At 36.7% G+C, this 18,844-nt stretch overlaps 1 protein-coding gene across 1 annotated transcript in view; it reads left to right on the top strand.

The window, feature by feature from the left end:
* LOC107599577 (sodium/hydrogen exchanger 3-like) overlaps positions 1-18,844 on the top strand; it is a 45,512-nt gene that overhangs the window by 2,776 nt on the left and 23,892 nt on the right. Inside the window, exons 2-13 of the mRNA XM_016291220.1 lie at positions 8,626-8,952; positions 9,681-9,841; positions 9,996-10,074; positions 12,841-13,018; positions 13,150-13,370; positions 13,465-13,667; positions 13,866-13,955; positions 16,035-16,105; positions 16,779-16,908; positions 17,121-17,260; positions 17,415-17,532; positions 17,719-17,892. Of these exons, the coding sequence (XP_016146706.1) occupies positions 8,626-8,952; positions 9,681-9,841; positions 9,996-10,074; positions 12,841-13,018; positions 13,150-13,370; positions 13,465-13,667; positions 13,866-13,955; positions 16,035-16,105; positions 16,779-16,908; positions 17,121-17,260; positions 17,415-17,532; positions 17,719-17,892 (1,892 nt within the window). The remainder of the gene's footprint in view (positions 1-8,625; positions 8,953-9,680; positions 9,842-9,995; positions 10,075-12,840; positions 13,019-13,149; positions 13,371-13,464; positions 13,668-13,865; positions 13,956-16,034; positions 16,106-16,778; positions 16,909-17,120; positions 17,261-17,414; positions 17,533-17,718; positions 17,893-18,844) is intronic.

Below are 18,844 nucleotides of genomic sequence, written 5' to 3'. Positions count from 1 at the left end.
CGCTTTGGATAAAAGCGTCTGATAAATGACTAAATAAATAAATAACTTTTAGAACATTTTCTCATTTGCAATACATCAAAACATTTCCTCAGAAAAGTAAATTACATTCTGCAGATGTTTTAAGCATGCAATGTTCAAGTTTGTATCAGGTGTTTGTACACAATTCGTATGTTTTGATTGGGTCCTGTTTGAGATCTCAGTGACTGATAGAAAGTTAGAGATTTTAATATAACTTTAGTATAACATTTCTCATTCAAATTTTCCAATTGTCTGATTTGTTGGAATTTCTTCCGATTCTTAGGAGAAACATCACAGGAAAAGTCCTGATTTTTTTAAGCTAACTACCTTAAATTGCACATATACCATCATACCAATTTACTAGCAATTACTAAGTGAAAATAGTTTAAAAGAAAATCCTACACCATTTTTTTTTCAATGAGCCTTCTATATGCTTGCATCCCTAAAAGAAACCACAATGCACGTCTGTTTTATTTTTTTTAAAATACAGGATATCTACTCTCATGAATTTTCTGAGAGCATACTGGGAGGGAAATTTCTGATAAAGTGATACACTACTCATTCCAGTGAGTAATTCTTTTCTATTCCTGTCAAAGCGATCAGACCTCAGTGTTTTCTAACACTGAAGTGAAATACTTTACCGCATCCAGATTTGATCCTAAAATGAGAAGATTAATATTTAGTTGACTATAACCTGATGTTTGATTGCACCGCTGATTGACTGGATGGTAAAATATACATAACGGGTGTGTTCTCGTGTAAATACAGGTTCATGGTGTTCTGACCTTATTCTTAATTAGCTGTAAAAAGTACTTTCCTGTTAGCTGAGAAGTCCTTCACTGGTAACAGTTAATATTAGAAAGCCACTCAGGAAGCTTTGTTAATGGCCAAACCTTTGTTCCTGTGACACAACCACTTTCATAAGGCCTGTAAAGTCAAAACAGTACAGAGCGTCTCCACCTTCAAACGCGGGCTGAATGACATCTGCTCAGGTTACATGGAGAGTCTGCTGGTACTGAACCATGTCTGAAAGAGACAGATAAAATTAAACCTTAAGTGTGTTGCTTTGTTACCTTTCCAAAGTCAACCCCATACCCCTTAACAGAACTGGCAGGAAGTAAAAAAAAAATTTAAAAAAAGGAGAGAAAGCTTCTTTTGTTGGAGTGCGTCAAGGAAGTCCCAGAATCCTCTCTGTGCTAAAAATAAATGATGTTTATGGGCATAACCAAGCTTTTTCAAGTGCATTTCAGCCTGTAGTTTTTAATATTTCCTTGGGATTTGACATTGTGCTTTTATTAAGGCTAAATTAAACTTCCGGCGTAAACTGCGTAAACTACGCCAGAGCGCGTACACACCTCAAGCACCGGACGCCTGCGCGCGCTCAAGGCAGTTGGACATAGTGCTGTATTAGAGGTAAAAAATGATATAAATACTGTTCGGTTTCTCACACAAACCGATCGTTTCGTGTCTTAGGACATCAATGTGTCGTCACGAGCCGCAGGGATTAATTTGGATTTGTCTGTGCATGTTTTTTTTTACTCTCATAGATTTTGTTACCATTGCCATGCATTATACGACTGATAGACTGCAACAGTTGGAGTTAAAAATCATAATTTGTGTTCTACTGAAGAAACAAAGTCACCTACATCTTGGATGCCCTGGGGGTAAGCAGATAAACATAAAATGTTCATTTTTGGGTGAACTATCCCTTTAATATTGTGAAATCAGCTCATGTCTGAGCCCTTACTTTTTTTTTTTTCAAACACACAAACTAGACTTGAAATATTGAAATGTCTTGCAGGACCTGTCTGCTGCTTTTGACACGGTTAACCAACAAATCCTCCTCTCAACCCTATTGGCAAAAGGAAACTTAGGAACTGCACTCCAGTGGTTCAAGTCACAACATCTAGCTACTGGGGTGCCTCATAAACATGTCTTTTCATATCACTGCTATGCTGATGACACTCAACTCTACCTCTCATTCCATCCTGTTGATCCGACGATCTTGCATCTCAGCTTGTCTAACAGCCATTTCTTGCTGGATGAAGGACTATCACCTTCAACTCAACCTTGCCAAGACAGAACTGCTTGTAGTTTCAGCAAACCCATCACTTCATCACAATTTCACCATCTAGCTAGGCAAATCAACCATAACTCCTTCAAGGACAGCCAGGAACCTTGACCCTTTCTATCGGAACATGCTACAACTCCTTGTTCAAGCTCTTGTTCTGTCCTGGCTGTACTATTGCAATGCTCTCTTGGCAGGTTTTCCAGTCAGTTCTATCAAACCTCTACAACTAATCTAGAATGCGGCTGCAAGATTAGTCTATAACGAGCCGAAAAGTGTCACACCTCTATTCATCAATTTGGACTGGCTACCAATAGCTGCTCACATAAAATTCAAGGCATTAATGTTTGACTACTAAACAACCACTGGCTCTGCACCCCTTTTTCTAAATTCACTACTTCAGACTTCTGTGCCCTCTAGAAGCTTGCGTTCTGCAGCACACTATAGTGCCATCCCAAAGAGGCACAAAATCACTTTCACGGACCTTTACCTTAACTGTTCCCTCCTGGTGGAATGACCTGCCCAACTCAATCCGAGCAGCAGAGTCCTTAGCCATCTTCAAGAAACGGCTAAAAACACATCTCTTCCATCTACACTTGACCCTCAAACACTAGCCCTCTCTATTCTATTTATTTTTTATCTACTTGTTTTTGTTTTATAAAAAAAAAAACTTGACTAACACTTGTGTTCTGTATTGTTTTTTCTATTCTAGTCTATGGTAAAAACCTGTTAATCGGTTCCATAACTATATAAGTTGAAAAACTAATCTAATGGGGCATTTTGTGTAATTTTACGGTAAAATACTGTTGACTTACAGTTTTTTTTGAAGTGAAAAAGTACAAGTTATGCAGCTGAACCCTCCGCCGCCGCCGCGTCATTTATTACAGTGTGGTTAAGTTAAGGTTCGGTACCTTTTCATGACTTAAATGTTCGGTAATGGGTGACGTTATTTTGTTATTGTACCGGGAATTTTTGGCAGTCTGAATCATGATATTGCCATGTTTGCCCAAATTTAGAAGGTAAAATTTACTCTCACCGAATGAATCTGTGCAGTGAATGTGCACATCTGACAGCTTATTATTGAATGGGAATCACATAGGTTATCTGATATCTTTAATATCGGATTACAGGCCATCTCTCGAGAGTCATATTTCGCCAGACTAAAGCACTTCCAATCAAAATAGCCTACTAAATGCAGTCCTGACAAATACAAGATACTTTTCTTTTAATCCTTATATTAGTTATCAGTAAATTTGATCTAAATCAATTTTTTTTCTATAAAATGCTGCCGCAAAGAACACTGCACAATGAATAAAGCCGGCCAGCTTTCTTTAGCTACGCTTCTTTTTTTATATAAAAATTAGGCAGTATTTGGAAGGTGGACTCATCCGAACCGAACAGTTACTCAGTTGTCTGAGGAATCCGTTTCATAATAAAGTAGTATTTATGCATGCCACCTACAGGCTTCATGGAGGTACTACAGACTGAATGCTTACATCAATGATTTTTGGCACTGGCATAAAAAGACGGCAAGTGACCTGACCTGTTTAAGAGTCAATGGAGATTTAACAGGAGACAGAGTGGACGAGAATTAGCATAGAATACAAAGAGCACAGTGTTATGAAGGTTGAGTTCAAGGTGATGAGCAAGTTTAGACAAGCTTTAAAAATGGAAAGCAAAGATGCATTAGCATTAAACAAAACAACAACTTCATTTGCCATTGTATGTGTGGTCTAAAAGTTCTTAGTACATTTCACACACTGATAAAAAGAAAACAAAAAACAATCTCAGAAATTACTGGTAAATTTCACAAATAATTAAAAAGAAACATCAAGTAACGCATTTCTAATTAAACAACTCTTTAAGTAAAAAAATAAATAAAGCAGTATTTTATTGTAAAATGAACTTTATTTAGACATCTGCAATTCTGCATTTGAAAGTCAAGTAAAATCTGGTTTATCTTGTTTGTCATAAGACCTCAAGAAAAATAATAAGCCAATCAATTTATTTATTTATTTTTAGTTTCACAAATTCAATTGCAAAATCTATTGCTGCACTGTAGGTCAATGACAGGCTTAAAATAAATAAATAATTAAAGAAGCAAACAAACAATATAGGCTGACTGCTAAAGATACTTTTTAAAATGTCTTTTCAATAATTAATTAATTTAGTTTGTTTTGTTTTGGCAAATACAGTTAATAAATAAATAAATTGTGAATGTCATGCAATTAATTGGATTCAAATGTTTCATAAATTGACAGCCTAATGTTAAAGTCTGAAGGTGATTGCTTACTGTATTTCTTTGTGTTTCATGTCAATGTGACCTGCAGTTTTACATCCAAATTCTGTGTGCGCAAAGATCCCATGTTCATAAACTCACAGCCTCTGTTAATTGGCTGTTGGCAAGAAGCAAATGAGGTATATCATTTCTATTTAGTTCCAGGACATGATCTGTAACACATCACTGGAAATGGACAAAGCTGGAGAGATCTACTCTGATAAATTACAGTGCTGAAACAATGCCTTACTGCTAGTTAATAATGTACTACATTAAATAATTAATGGGCCACCTGAATCTTTGACTTTCCTCAAAGGCACAGTGTCAGGTCAGCTTTAGTGCATGATAGTCAAAATCAGACTGTAGTATAAAGTTCATTTTCAGATTTAACGAATTGAAGTAAACCACAACCAATACACACTTAAAAAAAATCATGATATTGCCATGTTTGCCCAAATTTAGAAGGTAAAATTTACTCTCACCGAATGAATCTGTGCAGTGAATGTGCACATCTGACAGCTTATTATTGAATGGGAATCACATAGGTTATCTGATATCTTTAATATCGGATTACAGGCCATCTCTCGAGAGTCATATTTCGCCAGACTAAAGCACTTCCAATCAAAATAGCCTACTAAATGCAGTCCTGACAAATACAAGATACTTTTCTTTTAATCCTTATATTAGTTATCAGTAAATTTGATCTAAATCAATTTTTTTTCTATAAAATGCTGCCGCAAAGAACACTGCACAATGAATAAAGCCGGCCAGCTTTCTTTAGCTACGCTTCTTTTTTTATATAAAAATTAGGCAGTATTTGGAAGGTGGACTCATCCGAACCGAACAGTTACTCAGTTGTCTGAGGAATCCGTTTCATAATAAAGTAGTATTTATGCATGCCACCTACAGGCTTCATGGAGGTACTACAGACTGAATGCTTACATCAATGATTTTTGGCACTGGCATAAAAAGACGGCAAGTGACCTGACCTGTTTAAGAGTCAATGGAGATTTAACAGGAGACAGAGTGGACGAGAATTAGCATAGAATACAAAGAGCACAGTGTTATGAAGGTTGAGTTCAAGGTGATGAGCAAGTTTAGACAAGCTTTAAAAATGGAAAGCAAAGATGCATTAGCATTAAACAAAACAACAACTTCATTTGCCATTGTATGTGTGGTCTAAAAGTTCTTAGTACATTTCACACACTGATAAAAAGAAAACAAAAAACAATCTCAGAAATTACTGGTAAATTTCACAAATAATTAAAAAGAAACATCAAGTAACGCATTTCTAATTAAACAACTCTTTAAGTAAAAAAATAAATAAAGCAGTATTTTATTGTAAAATGAACTTTATTTAGACATCTGCAATTCTGCATTTGAAAGTCAAGTAAAATCTGGTTTATCTTGTTTGTCATAAGACCTCAAGAAAAATAATAAGCCAATCAATTTATTTATTTATTTTTAGTTTCACAAATTCAATTGCAAAATCTATTGCTGCACTGTAGGTCAATGACAGGCTTAAAATAAATAAATAATTAAAGAAGCAAACAAACAATATAGGCTGACTGCTAAAGATACTTTTTAAAATGTCTTTTCAATAATTAATTAATTTAGTTTGTTTTGTTTTGGCAAATACAGTTAATAAATAAATAAATTGTGAATGTCATGCAATTAATTGGATTCAAATGTTTCATAAATTGACAGCCTAATGTTAAAGTCTGAAGGTGATTGCTTACTGTATTTCTTTGTGTTTCATGTCAATGTGACCTGCAGTTTTACATCCAAATTCTGTGTGCGCAAAGATCCCATGTTCATAAACTCACAGCCTCTGTTAATTGGCTGTTGGCAAGAAGCAAATGAGGTATATCATTTCTATTTAGTTCCAGGACATGATCTGTAACACATCACTGGAAATGGACAAAGCTGGAGAGATCTACTCTGATAAATTACAGTGCTGAAACAATGCCTTACTGCTAGTTAATAATGTACTATATTAAATAATTAATGGGCCGCCTGAATCTTTGACTTTCCTCAAAGGCACAGTGTCAGGTCAGCTTTAGTGCATGATAGTCAAAATCAGACTGTAGTATAAAGTTCATTTTCAGATTTAACGAATTGAAGTAAACCACAACCAATACACACTTAAAAAAACACCCACTAAAACACCAAAATATCCAATAAAATAACCAATTACAATATGTAGGATTACTGGGATATATACTGTACATAAAATTTCCCATCTTTCCACAATTTATATTAAAAAACTTGAAATAGCTAAAATATAACAATAGCTATCTTTTACTTATTAAAATCATTATTTACAGTTGATAGATGTGTATAATTCTGACAGAAATTTAAAAAGATAATAATTGTGTCCCTTAGAGAAAGTCACCCCTGTGCATTGCAACATGCATCAAAGAGGCTGTAATGTATTCGCAATACCAGGACTTGATGTACGACATACTCTTGAATGTTGACCGTTGATTCTATTGCCGAGGTATGCAGTTATACTCACTGTACAAGTCGACGGTACTGATTGCAAAGATATAAAAAAACTACATCAATAATTACTTAAGACTTCCATAAAAGATACATGCTACTATTTTAATACTCTCAATTGTTAAATAATTTTAGCTCACTCGTAAAAACATTAAGTCAAGGTCACCCACAGCATAATGGACATGAACGTCCCCCTGAAGCTGTAACTTTCCTGATGTTTTTTGATATCGGGTGTAACATACAACAGAGGGTCAACAAGGTGCACACCAGTTTACTAGTTTAGGCCAGCTCTGTTTGTTAGGCATTACAGCCTTTATTGCCCAATCACACAGTCGGCGGGATATAAACTATTTAACTACCCCAAACCCAAGAGTAAACACATATTCCACATAAAAATCTAATAGTGTAGTCTGTAATTGTTGGTTGGCTGAACAATTGCAGCTTTAAAATATTACACGTTTGAACAGACCATGATAAAATAACACAGATCAAAGTGAAATAAACCTGTTGCATAATATCATTTACATGCTACAAAGACACTGTAAAGTTCTATAATTGTGGGCATTCAAATGTATAATCTCATTGAGATGAAAGCATGACAAAGCTTTTAAATGCTGTCTGAAATAATCCAGCAAGTCATCCAATAGGAAAGGACTCGTTTCTCTTACTTAGAAATATGAGCAAATTGAGAGCAAATAAAGTGTTTTGCTTAAATATTCTGCTTCTCAGATTTTTCACTTAATAAAATGACCCCAGTAATCCTACGTGTCTATTAAAGTATACAGACAAGATCTCACTAAAGTCTCAAACTGTGCTCAGATCAAACATTTCTCATCTCGTCCACTCCTTCAAGATGATACAAACAATCCAATAAGATTGATAGATTGGTTCACAAGATAGAAAATATGTTAAGCCTCACTATATTAACTAGCTTACCTTAAACATTGAGCAGGATGAGCGGTCCATCCATCTCGAACTTCCTTTCCTGCAGATGACGACGAAACATCAATATCAGTGGCACAGCTTCATTTTTTAGCTTAAGTAACTGATGTTAAATGAATCACATGAAACACAAAGTTCCTGTGAACTAAAGAGTTTCAATTGTTTGTCCATTTCACAAAGAGAGCTTAATGTGTTTATAAATAATGTTCCTTCAGTCACAGGCAATTTTGGAGCTGTGAACTTTTACACTTCTCAGTCTCTCACTAGTTTCTCTTCAAACGATGACTTGCATCACATTTTGTTACTTTTCTTAAAGTCATGAGAATTTCGACATTGTCATTTCTGATACATCAAAGTTGAGTATCGAAGTACTGAGTTGGACATTCTGAGGGGGACATTTTTTGACATGGATTAAATGACTCATTTGTCTTGGTAAGATTAATTATATCTAGCAATTTATCCAAAATACACAATATTTTACACAATATATAAGACTGAAAGTCTGGGTTGTAATGTGCATATAAATTAGAAACAAAATACAGTTTTAATGCGGTTCATATAATTAAATGTGACTTACGAAATTAAAATGCTGAAACGTATTATAAACTCAAAAGCTGAAGAATGATGTTTGACATACACTATTCTTCAAAAGTCTGGGATCAGTAAGATGTATTTTTGTTTCTTTTTTAAAGAAATTATACTTTTATTCATCATGGACACATTAAATTGATCAAACGTGACAGCAGTGGAAACGGACTAAATCAGCATATTAGGACAATGTGAAACTAAAGCCTGAATAATGACTGCTAAAACTCAGTCATCATCTGTCTTCTCTTTTTAGTGTGTGAGCTGAACCACAGTGTCACCAGTGTGTTCCCAGAGAGTAGTCTGCTCATCATGCTGGGCTTTATTTTGGGAGGAATCGTCTGGGGAGCAGACAAGGCGCAGACTTTCAAACTGATCCCCACCAACTTCTTCTACTACTTGCTTCCCCAGATCATCTTGGATGCAAGTTACTGCATGCCAAACAAACTATTCTTCAGCAACCTGGGTGCCATTCTTATCCATGCCATTATTGGAACATGCTGGAATGCGGGCACAGTGGGCATTGCACTATGGGCCTGCTATGAAGGGGGTGCAATGGGTAAATCTGAGTTTTACAATGACATTTACTTAATGATCATATGACACTGAAGACTGGAGTAATGGCTGCTGAACATTCAGCTTTGAATCACATGAATAAGCTACATTTTAATATAAATTTGAATAGAACACTATTACGTTCCCAATTATATTTCTAGGGGCAAAAGGGAAGTAACACTTTAAAACTAGATAAAAAAAGTTTGTCAAGACAAACTTTAAGTTGGCTTGAGAAAGCCTAGCCTGAAAGTTTAAAGCAGCTGTAAAAGCTTTAAGTTTAAAACTTTAGATAAATAGATTAGATAGATGTTACTATCATGATTAGCTTGACACAGTTTAAAAGTTTAGACAGACAGTCAGAATATCTTAATAGCTCACTCTCTTGTTCTGCTTAAATACTGGTTCCTCTTGACATTGACGAGGAGCAGCTAGTAGGTCCAGTCACCTAGATTAGGACAGGGAAGAGCACAGAAAATAGGACAAAACATACAACAAAAACTACAACTCCCAGCAGGCCGTTGGGTCCACTGGCAGCACATCAATGAATGACATACACCATGATTACGAAACACAAATTCATAAGTCCTGGGACGTAACACTTTAAATGGTAATAATATTCACAATATTACTGTTTTTACTGTATTTTTGACCAAATAAATGAATAAACGCAGTCTTGGTGAGCATAAGAAACTTACACAAGTTTCAGTTACTAACAGTTTCACTAAACCTCAGGGAACTTGAACATCGGCCCTCTGCAGTTCCTGTTGTTTGGTGCTCTGATATCTGCCGTGGACCCTGTGGCAGTGATTGCCGTGTTTGAGGAAGTGCATGTGAATGAAGTGCTATACATCCTGGTATTTGGAGAGTCCCTGCTCAATGATGGAGTCACAGTGGTGAGTCTCAGTTTTTCTCAACAACTCTTAAAGGAATCATGGCATTTTCATTTAAAAATGTACTTGAATGTCAAGTAAATATTTGATAATATTATTTGATGGCTATTACATCCATCTAATATTATCTCTCTCTCTCTTGTTCTGTCTGCTACAGGTGCTTTATAATGTGTTTGATGCATTCGTGTCTCTGGGAGGCCCGAAAATCAACGCCGCAGAGATTATCAAAGGAATAGGTATGGGCACAGACAATGGGGTGCATAACTCTTAGATCACTAGTGGAAATTCTATTTTCTGCTGTTCCCTAATAAACACTTTGTCATGCCTGTTCACAAATTGAGCCAATTGACACCAGTGTTATTTTAGTAGCACTGGTATACTATTATACTTAGATTAGATTAGATTTTACTATTATATTTACAATTTTAAGTATATTATTTAGGCCATGACAGGGAAGTCGTGGCCTAATGGTTAGAGAGTCGAACTTGTAACCCAAAGGTTGCGGGTTCGAGTCTCGTACCAGCAGGGATTGTAGGTGGGGGGAGTGAATGTACAGCGCTCTCTCCCATGACTGAGGTGCCCTTGAGCAAGGCTGCTCCCCGGGCGCCGCAGCAAAAAATGGCTGCCCACTGCTCCGTGTGTGTGTTCACTGCTGTGTGTGTTCACTGCTGTGCGTGTGCACTTTGGATGGGATAAATGCAAACTAATTCCGAGTATGGGTCGCCACATGTCACTTCACTTAAATATATTTTTACTTTAATTATAGTTCAAGTTTTAGTCATTTTATTGTGCTTTTTTTTTGTTTTGTTTCGTTTTTAATCAATTTAGTTTTATTAAGTTTTAGTTTTGGTTATTTTAGTATTTCAACTTAAGGTCCACATGAAATCAAAATTGACATTATTTACTTTTAGCTCACATTGCTAGTCTGGAGGTGAACAATTAATCAATGCAAGTTAATACACTATAAAAAAAATTGTCTTGGTAATCTTTAATCAAAATCTGAATATTTGCTTTCGCTCTGGAATGACATTCCTTCTCTGATGACATCAGTTTGACCAGAAAATCCTTGACCACTCCCCTCTAACCGTTAGTTTGCTACGAATGAGAGGATGTGCGCTAAAATACAGTGGGGAAAAAAAGTATTTAGTCAGCCACCAATTGTGCAAGTTCTCCCACTTAAAAAGATGAGAGAGGCCTGTAATTTTCATCATAGGTATACCTCAACTATGAGAGACAAAATGAGAAAAAAAAATCCTGAAAATCACATTGTAGGATTTTTTTATAATTTATTTGCAAATTATGGTGGAAAATAACTATTTGGTCAATAACAAAATTTCATCTCAATACTTTGTTATATACCCTTTGTTGGCAATGACAGAGGTCAAACGTTTTCTGTAAGTCTTCACAAGGTTTTCACACACTGTTGCTGGTATTTTGGCCCATTCCTCCATGTAGATCTCCTCTAGAGCAGTAATGTTTAGGGGCTGTCGCTGGGCAACACGGATTTTCAACTCCCTCCAAAGATTTTCTATGGGGTTGAGATCTGGAGACTGGGTAAGCCACTACAGGACCTTGAAATGCTTCTTACGAAGCCACTCATTCGTTGCCCGGGCGGTGTGTTTGGGATCATTGTCATGCTGAAAAACCCAGCCACGTTTCATCTTCAATGCCCTTGCTAATGGAAGGAGGTTTTCACTCAAAATCTCACGATACATGGCCCCATTCATTCTTTCGTTTACACGGATCAGTCGTCCTGGTCCCTTTGCAGAAAAACAGCCCCAAAGCATGATGCTTCCACCCCCATGCTTCACAGTAGGTATGGTGTTCTTTGGATGCAACTCAGCATTCTTTCTCCTCAAGTTGAGTTTTTACCAAAAAGTTCTATTTTGGTTTCATCTGACCATATGACATTCTCCCAATCCTCTTCTGGATCATCCAAATGCTCTCTAGCAAACTTCAGACAGGCCTGGACATGTACTGGCTTAAGCAGGGGGACACGTCTGGCACTGCAGGATTTAAGTCCCTGGCGGCGCAGTGTGAACTTGCACAATTGGTGGCTGACTAAATACTTTTTTGCCCCACTGTAAATCCCCACCCTCTATTCAATATTCTGTTTCAGTTGGAAATACATCACAATACTGAAGTTGGCAGCAACTTACATTTCACGCTGACTTTAAAGGGGTGGTTCATTGCGATTTCACTTTTTTAACGTTAGTTAGTGTCTAATGTTGTTGTTTGAGCATAACAATTATATGCTTATTTTCACATAGCTCTGAGAAGCCTTAAACATGGATGCGCGTGCAGTTGCCTTACTGTATTAAAGCTTTAATCAGGATAAAACTGTATATTAAAAGCTAACATAAGCAGTAGCATAGCAGCATATCTAAAAGTATGAGACAACAACAAACAAAAAACATCGGCCTACCATTAAAAGCCATGCTTGCACAGGTTCTGCACGATCCTCTTCAATAATATCCTCTGCTTCTCAATCGGGCTCAAACTGATAAGCGATATTAATGATGCAGTTGTTTACAATACAGCCGGATCACATGCCGCTGAGGTGAGGGGTGGTATGTTTAGACGCACACTAGAGGCGGTTTAGCCAATCACAACACACTGGGCTAGCTAACCAATCAGAGCCCATCGCCTATTTCTGAGGGAGGGGCTTCATAAAAGAAGGAAATGATCAGCCCGTTTCTCAGAAAAGGGATAGAGAGGTGTGGAATAAAGGTAAATTATGTGAAAAATGTAATTATGTTAAAAAACAAAGCATTAACACATGTTAGACTGCACCCCATAAACACAATCAAGCCTAGAAAAAACCCAGTGAACCACCCCTTTAACTTAAACAAAATGTGAAATGTTACCTTGGCCTCTAGCTGAAATAAAATGTTGAAGTTTTATTTATTATTTTAAGTAATGATTTTGTTATGGTTTTAGTTTTATTTAATGATAATAACCCCTTTTGACAGCCCCTCACAACACATTTTTTGCTCTCCTAGTTTCGTTCTTTGTTGTGGCGTTTGGAGGCTCCTTTCTTGGTGTTGTGTTTGCCATTCTGATATCCATGCTGACCAGGATCACCAAGAACGTCCAGGTCATCGAAGCCGGCTTCATCATTGTGCTTGGCTACTTGTCTTATCTGACGGCTGAGATGCTCTCACTCTCTGCGATACTTTCGTAAGAGCTTCTTAAGAAATCAACGCTTTCCTGATAAATGCATAAAAATAATTAGATTTAAAAATTAGTAAATTAATGTAAACCATTTGTTTACAATAGTCATTGTTTACAATAATCATTGACTGTGACAGGATCACTTTCTGTGGTGTCTGCTGTCAGAAGTACATCAATGCCAACATGGATGAAAAATCTGTCACAACGTTACGTTACACTCTGAAGGTGATGGCCAACGGCTCAGAGACCATGATCTTCGTCTTCCTGGGAGTTTCAGCCATTGATAAAAACATCTGGGTTTGGAACACTGGCTTCATCCTTCTCACTATCTTCTTTGTCGTTATATTCAGGTTCATTGGTTAGTTAAAATCATGAATTCCTTGTAAATGCTTCCTAAAACTCTGTTCATGTTCATGAAAACTGACGTCAGTTGTGGATTTCTTTACATGCAGGTGTTTTCTTCCTCAACTGGATCTTGAATCAGTCTCGTCTGATTCCTATCGACATCACAGACCAGTTTGTAATGGCCTACGGTGGCCTGCGAGGAGCAGTGGCGTATGGACTCGCGGCCCTTTTAGATGAGAAGAAGATCCCAGAGAAGAATCTGATGCTTGGTACCACACTCATTGTGGTGTATTTCACTGTCATTCTTCAGGTGTGACCCACTCATTCTGACCATAACTAGTGCATACCATAATGGATCTGTTGCAAAAGCATGGATGTCACTTGAATTCATAAGGCCTGTGATTATAAACTTATAAAAGTGGGCATTTTGTGATGTTCTCAGTTGTCCTCATCTGATGACGGACATGGTTTGGCTAACTTGAAGTCACTGTGTATATTATTTTTGTAGGGGATCACCATGAAACCACTGGTTCAATGGCTGAAGGTTAAAAAGGCAACTCATTCGGATCTGACTCTTAATGGAAAAATGAACAACAGGGTAAAAACACTCATGAGTTTATCCCTCTACTTTTTTTTTTTTTTTAACATTAATGATTCCCTATTTGCATAACAATAACTTTGTTTTTTAATTTGTTTATAATAACAAAACCTATTAAAAAAATAAAGTAATAATGATATGATATTAAATAATGTGACCTTAACCAACTGCTATACTGTCAGGACAAAAAAAAGGAAATCTTTACAGGACTACAACATTCTCAAACAATAATATTCAGTGCTTCTCCCTTAAACAACTTTAAAATGCATTTTGTGGCCATATACTTATATACTAAGGGAGTAATTCTGTGATGTGACCTCACCTGAATATGTCTTTGTGAGCACATTTTCTTTTGGCTTGTGGAGTAAACATTTAGTTGTTTTTCCATTAATCTCATTCACTGGCAAAGTACTGCTAGTAGAGTATGTCTGAATGCGCGAGGAAGTTTGGAAGCGCGAGAAACCGACCAACAGATTCAGTTGAACATGTGCATGAGTGAGCCATGGAACCGCTTCGAACAATTCAAATTCAAACTCCTTACATTTAATCGACGTTCATGATTCAGACCGGTTCAACCAATTCATTAAAAAGAACTGATTCAAATGAGTCATTCATCCCTGAATCGGACATCGCTTGTTCCGAATCTGATTCTAAACAGCTGACAGAGTACAATGTAAAAATATCTGTAAATGAGCTTAAATGTTGTCAAGAAAAATGTAACGCTTTTTTTGCGCTTTGCAACCCAACCTAACAACTTATAAAACAAAACAACTTTGCATCTGAAAATCTAAATAATTAGGCTATTACAAATATCGACTCGCCTCATTTTTGAGAAATGATGTAGCCTAAATAACTACCCTCACTCCCTACTGCTAGCGTCTCTACTACAGTACAGCCTGCATGACACACTGGCTTATTATGGATAATTTCCACACTGCAAATATGATTTAGTTCATATGCGCAGTTTCAGCTAGGCAACTCATTCGGATCTGACTCTCAATGGAAAAATGAACAACAGGGTAAAAACACTCATAACAGTTTATCCCTCTACTTTTTTTTTTTAACATTAATGATTCCCTATTTGCATAACAATAACTTTGTTTTTTAATTTGTTTATAATAACAAAACCTATTAAAAAAATCAAGTAATAATGATATGATATTAAATAATGTGACCTTAACCAACTGCTATACTGTCAGGACAAAAAAAAGGAAATCTTTACAGGACTACAACATTCTCAAACAATAATATTCAGTGCTTCTCCCTTAAACAACTTTAAAATGCATTTTGTGGCCATATACTTATATACTAAGGGAGTAATTCTGTGATGTGACCTCACCTGAATATGTCTTTGTGAGCACATTTTCTTTTGGCTTGTGGAGTAAACATTTAGTTGTTTTTCCATTAATCTCATTCACTGGCAAAGTACTGCTAGTAGAGTATGTCTGAATGCGCGAGGAAGTTTGGAAGCGCGAGAAACCGACCAACAGATTCAGTTGAACATGTGCATGAGTGAGCCATGGAACCGCTTCGAACAATTCAAATTCAAACTCCTTACATTTAATCGACGTTCATGATTCAGACCGGTTCAACCAATTCATTAAAAAGAACTGATTCAAATGAGTCATTCATCCCTGAATCGGACATCGCTTGTTCCGAATCTGATTCTAAACAGCTGACAGAGTACAATGTAAAAATATCTGTAAATGAGCTTAAATGTTGTCAAGAAAAATGTAACGCTTTTTTTGCGCTTTGCAACCCAACCTAACAACTTATAAAACAAAACAACTTTGCATCTGAAAATCTAAATAATTAGGCTATTACAAATATCGACTCGCCTCATTTTTGAGAAATGATGTAGCCTAAATAACTACCCTCACTCCCTACTGCTAGCGTCTCTACTACAGTACAGCCTGCATGACACACTGGCTTATTATGGATAATTTCCACACTGCAAATATGATTTAGTTCATATGCGCAGTTTCAGCTAAATGGACAACATCTAAGTAGTGGTAACTGTCAACATCAAATAATGAAATACAATAAGGGTGATACCATTGTGTGTGTGTGTGTCTATAGGCTTTTGAACACATACTGACAGCAATGGAGGACATCTGTGGCCGAATGGGAGACAACTGGTGGACCAGACAGTGAGCATTTAAATTTAGGAAAAAACAAACATATAATTTGTGTTTGAGAACTTTTACTCAGTCTCTCTCTCTCTCTCTCATCGCTTGTTCCGAATCTGATTCTAAACAGCTGACAGAGTACAATGTAAAAATATCTGTAAATGAGCTTAAATGTTGTCAAGAAAAATGTAACGCTTTTTTTGCGCTTTGCAACCCAACCTAACAACTTATAAAACAAAACAACTTTGCATCTGAAAATCTAAATAATTAGGCTATTACAAATATCGACTCGCCTCATTTTTGAGAAATGATGTAGCCTAAATAACTACCCTCACTCCCTACTGCTAGCGTCTCTACTACAGTACAGCCTGCATGACACACTGGCTTATTATGGATAATTTCCACACTGCAAATATGATTTAGTTCATATGCGCAGTTTCAGCTTAATGGACAACATCTAAGTAGTGGTAACTGTCAACATCAAATAATGAAATACAATAAGGGTGATATCATTGTGTGTGTGTGTGTCTATAGGCTTTTGAACACATACTGACAGCAATGGAGGACATCTGTGGCCGAATGGGAGACAACTGGTGGACCAGACAGTGAGCATTTAAATTTAGGAAAAAACAAACATATAATTTGTGTTTGAGAACTTTTACTCAGTCTCTCTCTCTCTCTCTCTCTTTCTTAGTTGGAACTATTTTGAAGACAAGTATGTCTGCTGGCTACTACTGAAAAGCGATGCCAGAAAGCACAAAGACCCAATCTTTGGGGCCTTCCACAAACTCAATCTGGAGGATGCCACTAAATATGTAACTGAGGTGAGAGTTTTTTCAAATTTCCAGTTTTACTGTAATGTTTTGATAATTGCTCAAATGTGTTCTGTTTCCAGTTTTCAGTAGGTACTGTTTTAATGATGTCTTTTTCAAAGCCTCATAATATTTCACTTTATTTCATCAACTACTGTATGTAGTGAATGATATGAAGAATTAATATGTTATATATATATATATATAATTTTTTTCACATTTAGGGTGAACGCAAAGGTTCTCTGGATTTTATTCGTAATTATGACAGTGCCTCTGTAGACTTCAAGAAGAAGCTTGCTTTAGAGTATGGAGACATCACGCCTTATATCACTGGCATTGACAATGTTCCAGTGACCTCTGTTATGTAAGCATTTTGTCAAGTGGTTACAATTTTTGAAACTCAATGCAGTTGATCATGTTTTATGAGGTTTTACGAGAAAATTGCACAAATATAGATGGCTAAATGTGTTGTGCTAAATGCATGTTGACTACAATTATTTGGACTTCTTTCAATCTAGGAAGAACCCAATTCCATCTGTATCCCTCGATATCCATGAGCAAGACAGGAAGAGCTTGCCTGATAAGCTCAGTGCCCATCATCTATTAGATCAGCATCTGTACAAGAGCAGAAGAGATGTAAGAACTGTCCTGATCACTCAAACCATAATTCCATTCTTTTTTTTTGTCCCTTTTTTTTCTTTACATGGAATATTGTTTTCTTATCAATATTTGGATATCTTATCACAATACACCTGCCCAGTGAAAAAGCTCATCTGAATCCCATTCCATCCAAATCAATCCATTTCTTCTGTTTTTAACCAGAACCGTCCCACTTACAGCCGCAGTCACTATAACACCTCAGAGAATCCAGATGAAATGCAGGAGATCTTCCAAAGAACCATGAGAAGCCGCCTTGAGTCCTTCAAATCGGCTAAGATGGGTGTCAACCCTGCCAAGAAACTCTCCAAACATCCCAAGAAGGATTCAACACATAAGGTATTAGACTGTCTACTTTTAGTTAAGGATCCCATATTGTCAAAACTGAAATGTCCTGGCTTTTTTCATGATATCTGAGGTCTAGGGGCTATTTAACTACCATATAAGTTTCAAAACAGTCAGTCCACAGTAAAATGCACACAGCCTGCATAAAGTAGCTGTGATTTTTCACGAACCGTTGTGACTTCCGTAAAAAGTTGACGTCAGAACTACACAGTCACCGCCTTCAGTCACCACCCCGAGCACCGCCCACCGTCTCACTCTCCTTTTGCCAAACCCCCAAACAACATCTCGTCCATGCCATTGCTGAGCAACAACACTGAAACATGTCGAAAAGGTTAACTTTAACCACGAAACCAGGTCGGCCGACCTGTAACATTACACTCTCACTCAAAGGATGAACGATCTGACAGGATTGTTACTATGAGATGGAACACATCTAACGTGTATAGTAAAGACAAACTCACCATGTCTATCTTACTTAGTCATGATGAAGATGTATATACATTTCAATTTCAGCAGGCAACTATTTTTACAGCTACATTATTGTTCCAGCCACAATTAATCACAACAATGTATATACAATTACAAATGAATATATATAAATCGTCAGTTTGCTGTTTTACACACATGCACACAGACATTATTTCATACACGACATATACAGGACATAGTCGTGAGATGCAAGAAACATAGACATATGGCAAGAAATCTGTAGCCCATAACAAAGACAATACTTTATTGAACCTTTTCTGATAAGAAGTGTGCGCTGCAAACGCGAGCATTTTTATGATCGTTTCTGTTCAGTCTGCTCGTTTTATCGCGTTTAACCACAGCTGTCGTTGTTTTGTTTGTCTGGCAGTGGCAGCAGATATGCGATCAAATTTCTAATTTGAGGCTGTATTACGTCGATTCTGGCACCCAACATCACAACAAGATGATATTTTAAGCT

The sequence above is a fragment of the Sinocyclocheilus grahami genome, unplaced genomic scaffold (assembly GCF_001515645.1).
Source record: "Sinocyclocheilus grahami isolate Dianchi unplaced genomic scaffold, SAMN03320097.WGS_v1.1 scaffold268.1, whole genome shotgun sequence".
In the NCBI taxonomy this organism is placed as follows: domain Eukaryota; kingdom Metazoa; phylum Chordata; class Actinopteri; order Cypriniformes; family Cyprinidae; genus Sinocyclocheilus; species Sinocyclocheilus grahami.
This window is presented reverse-complemented; position numbering and strand designations above follow the sequence as displayed.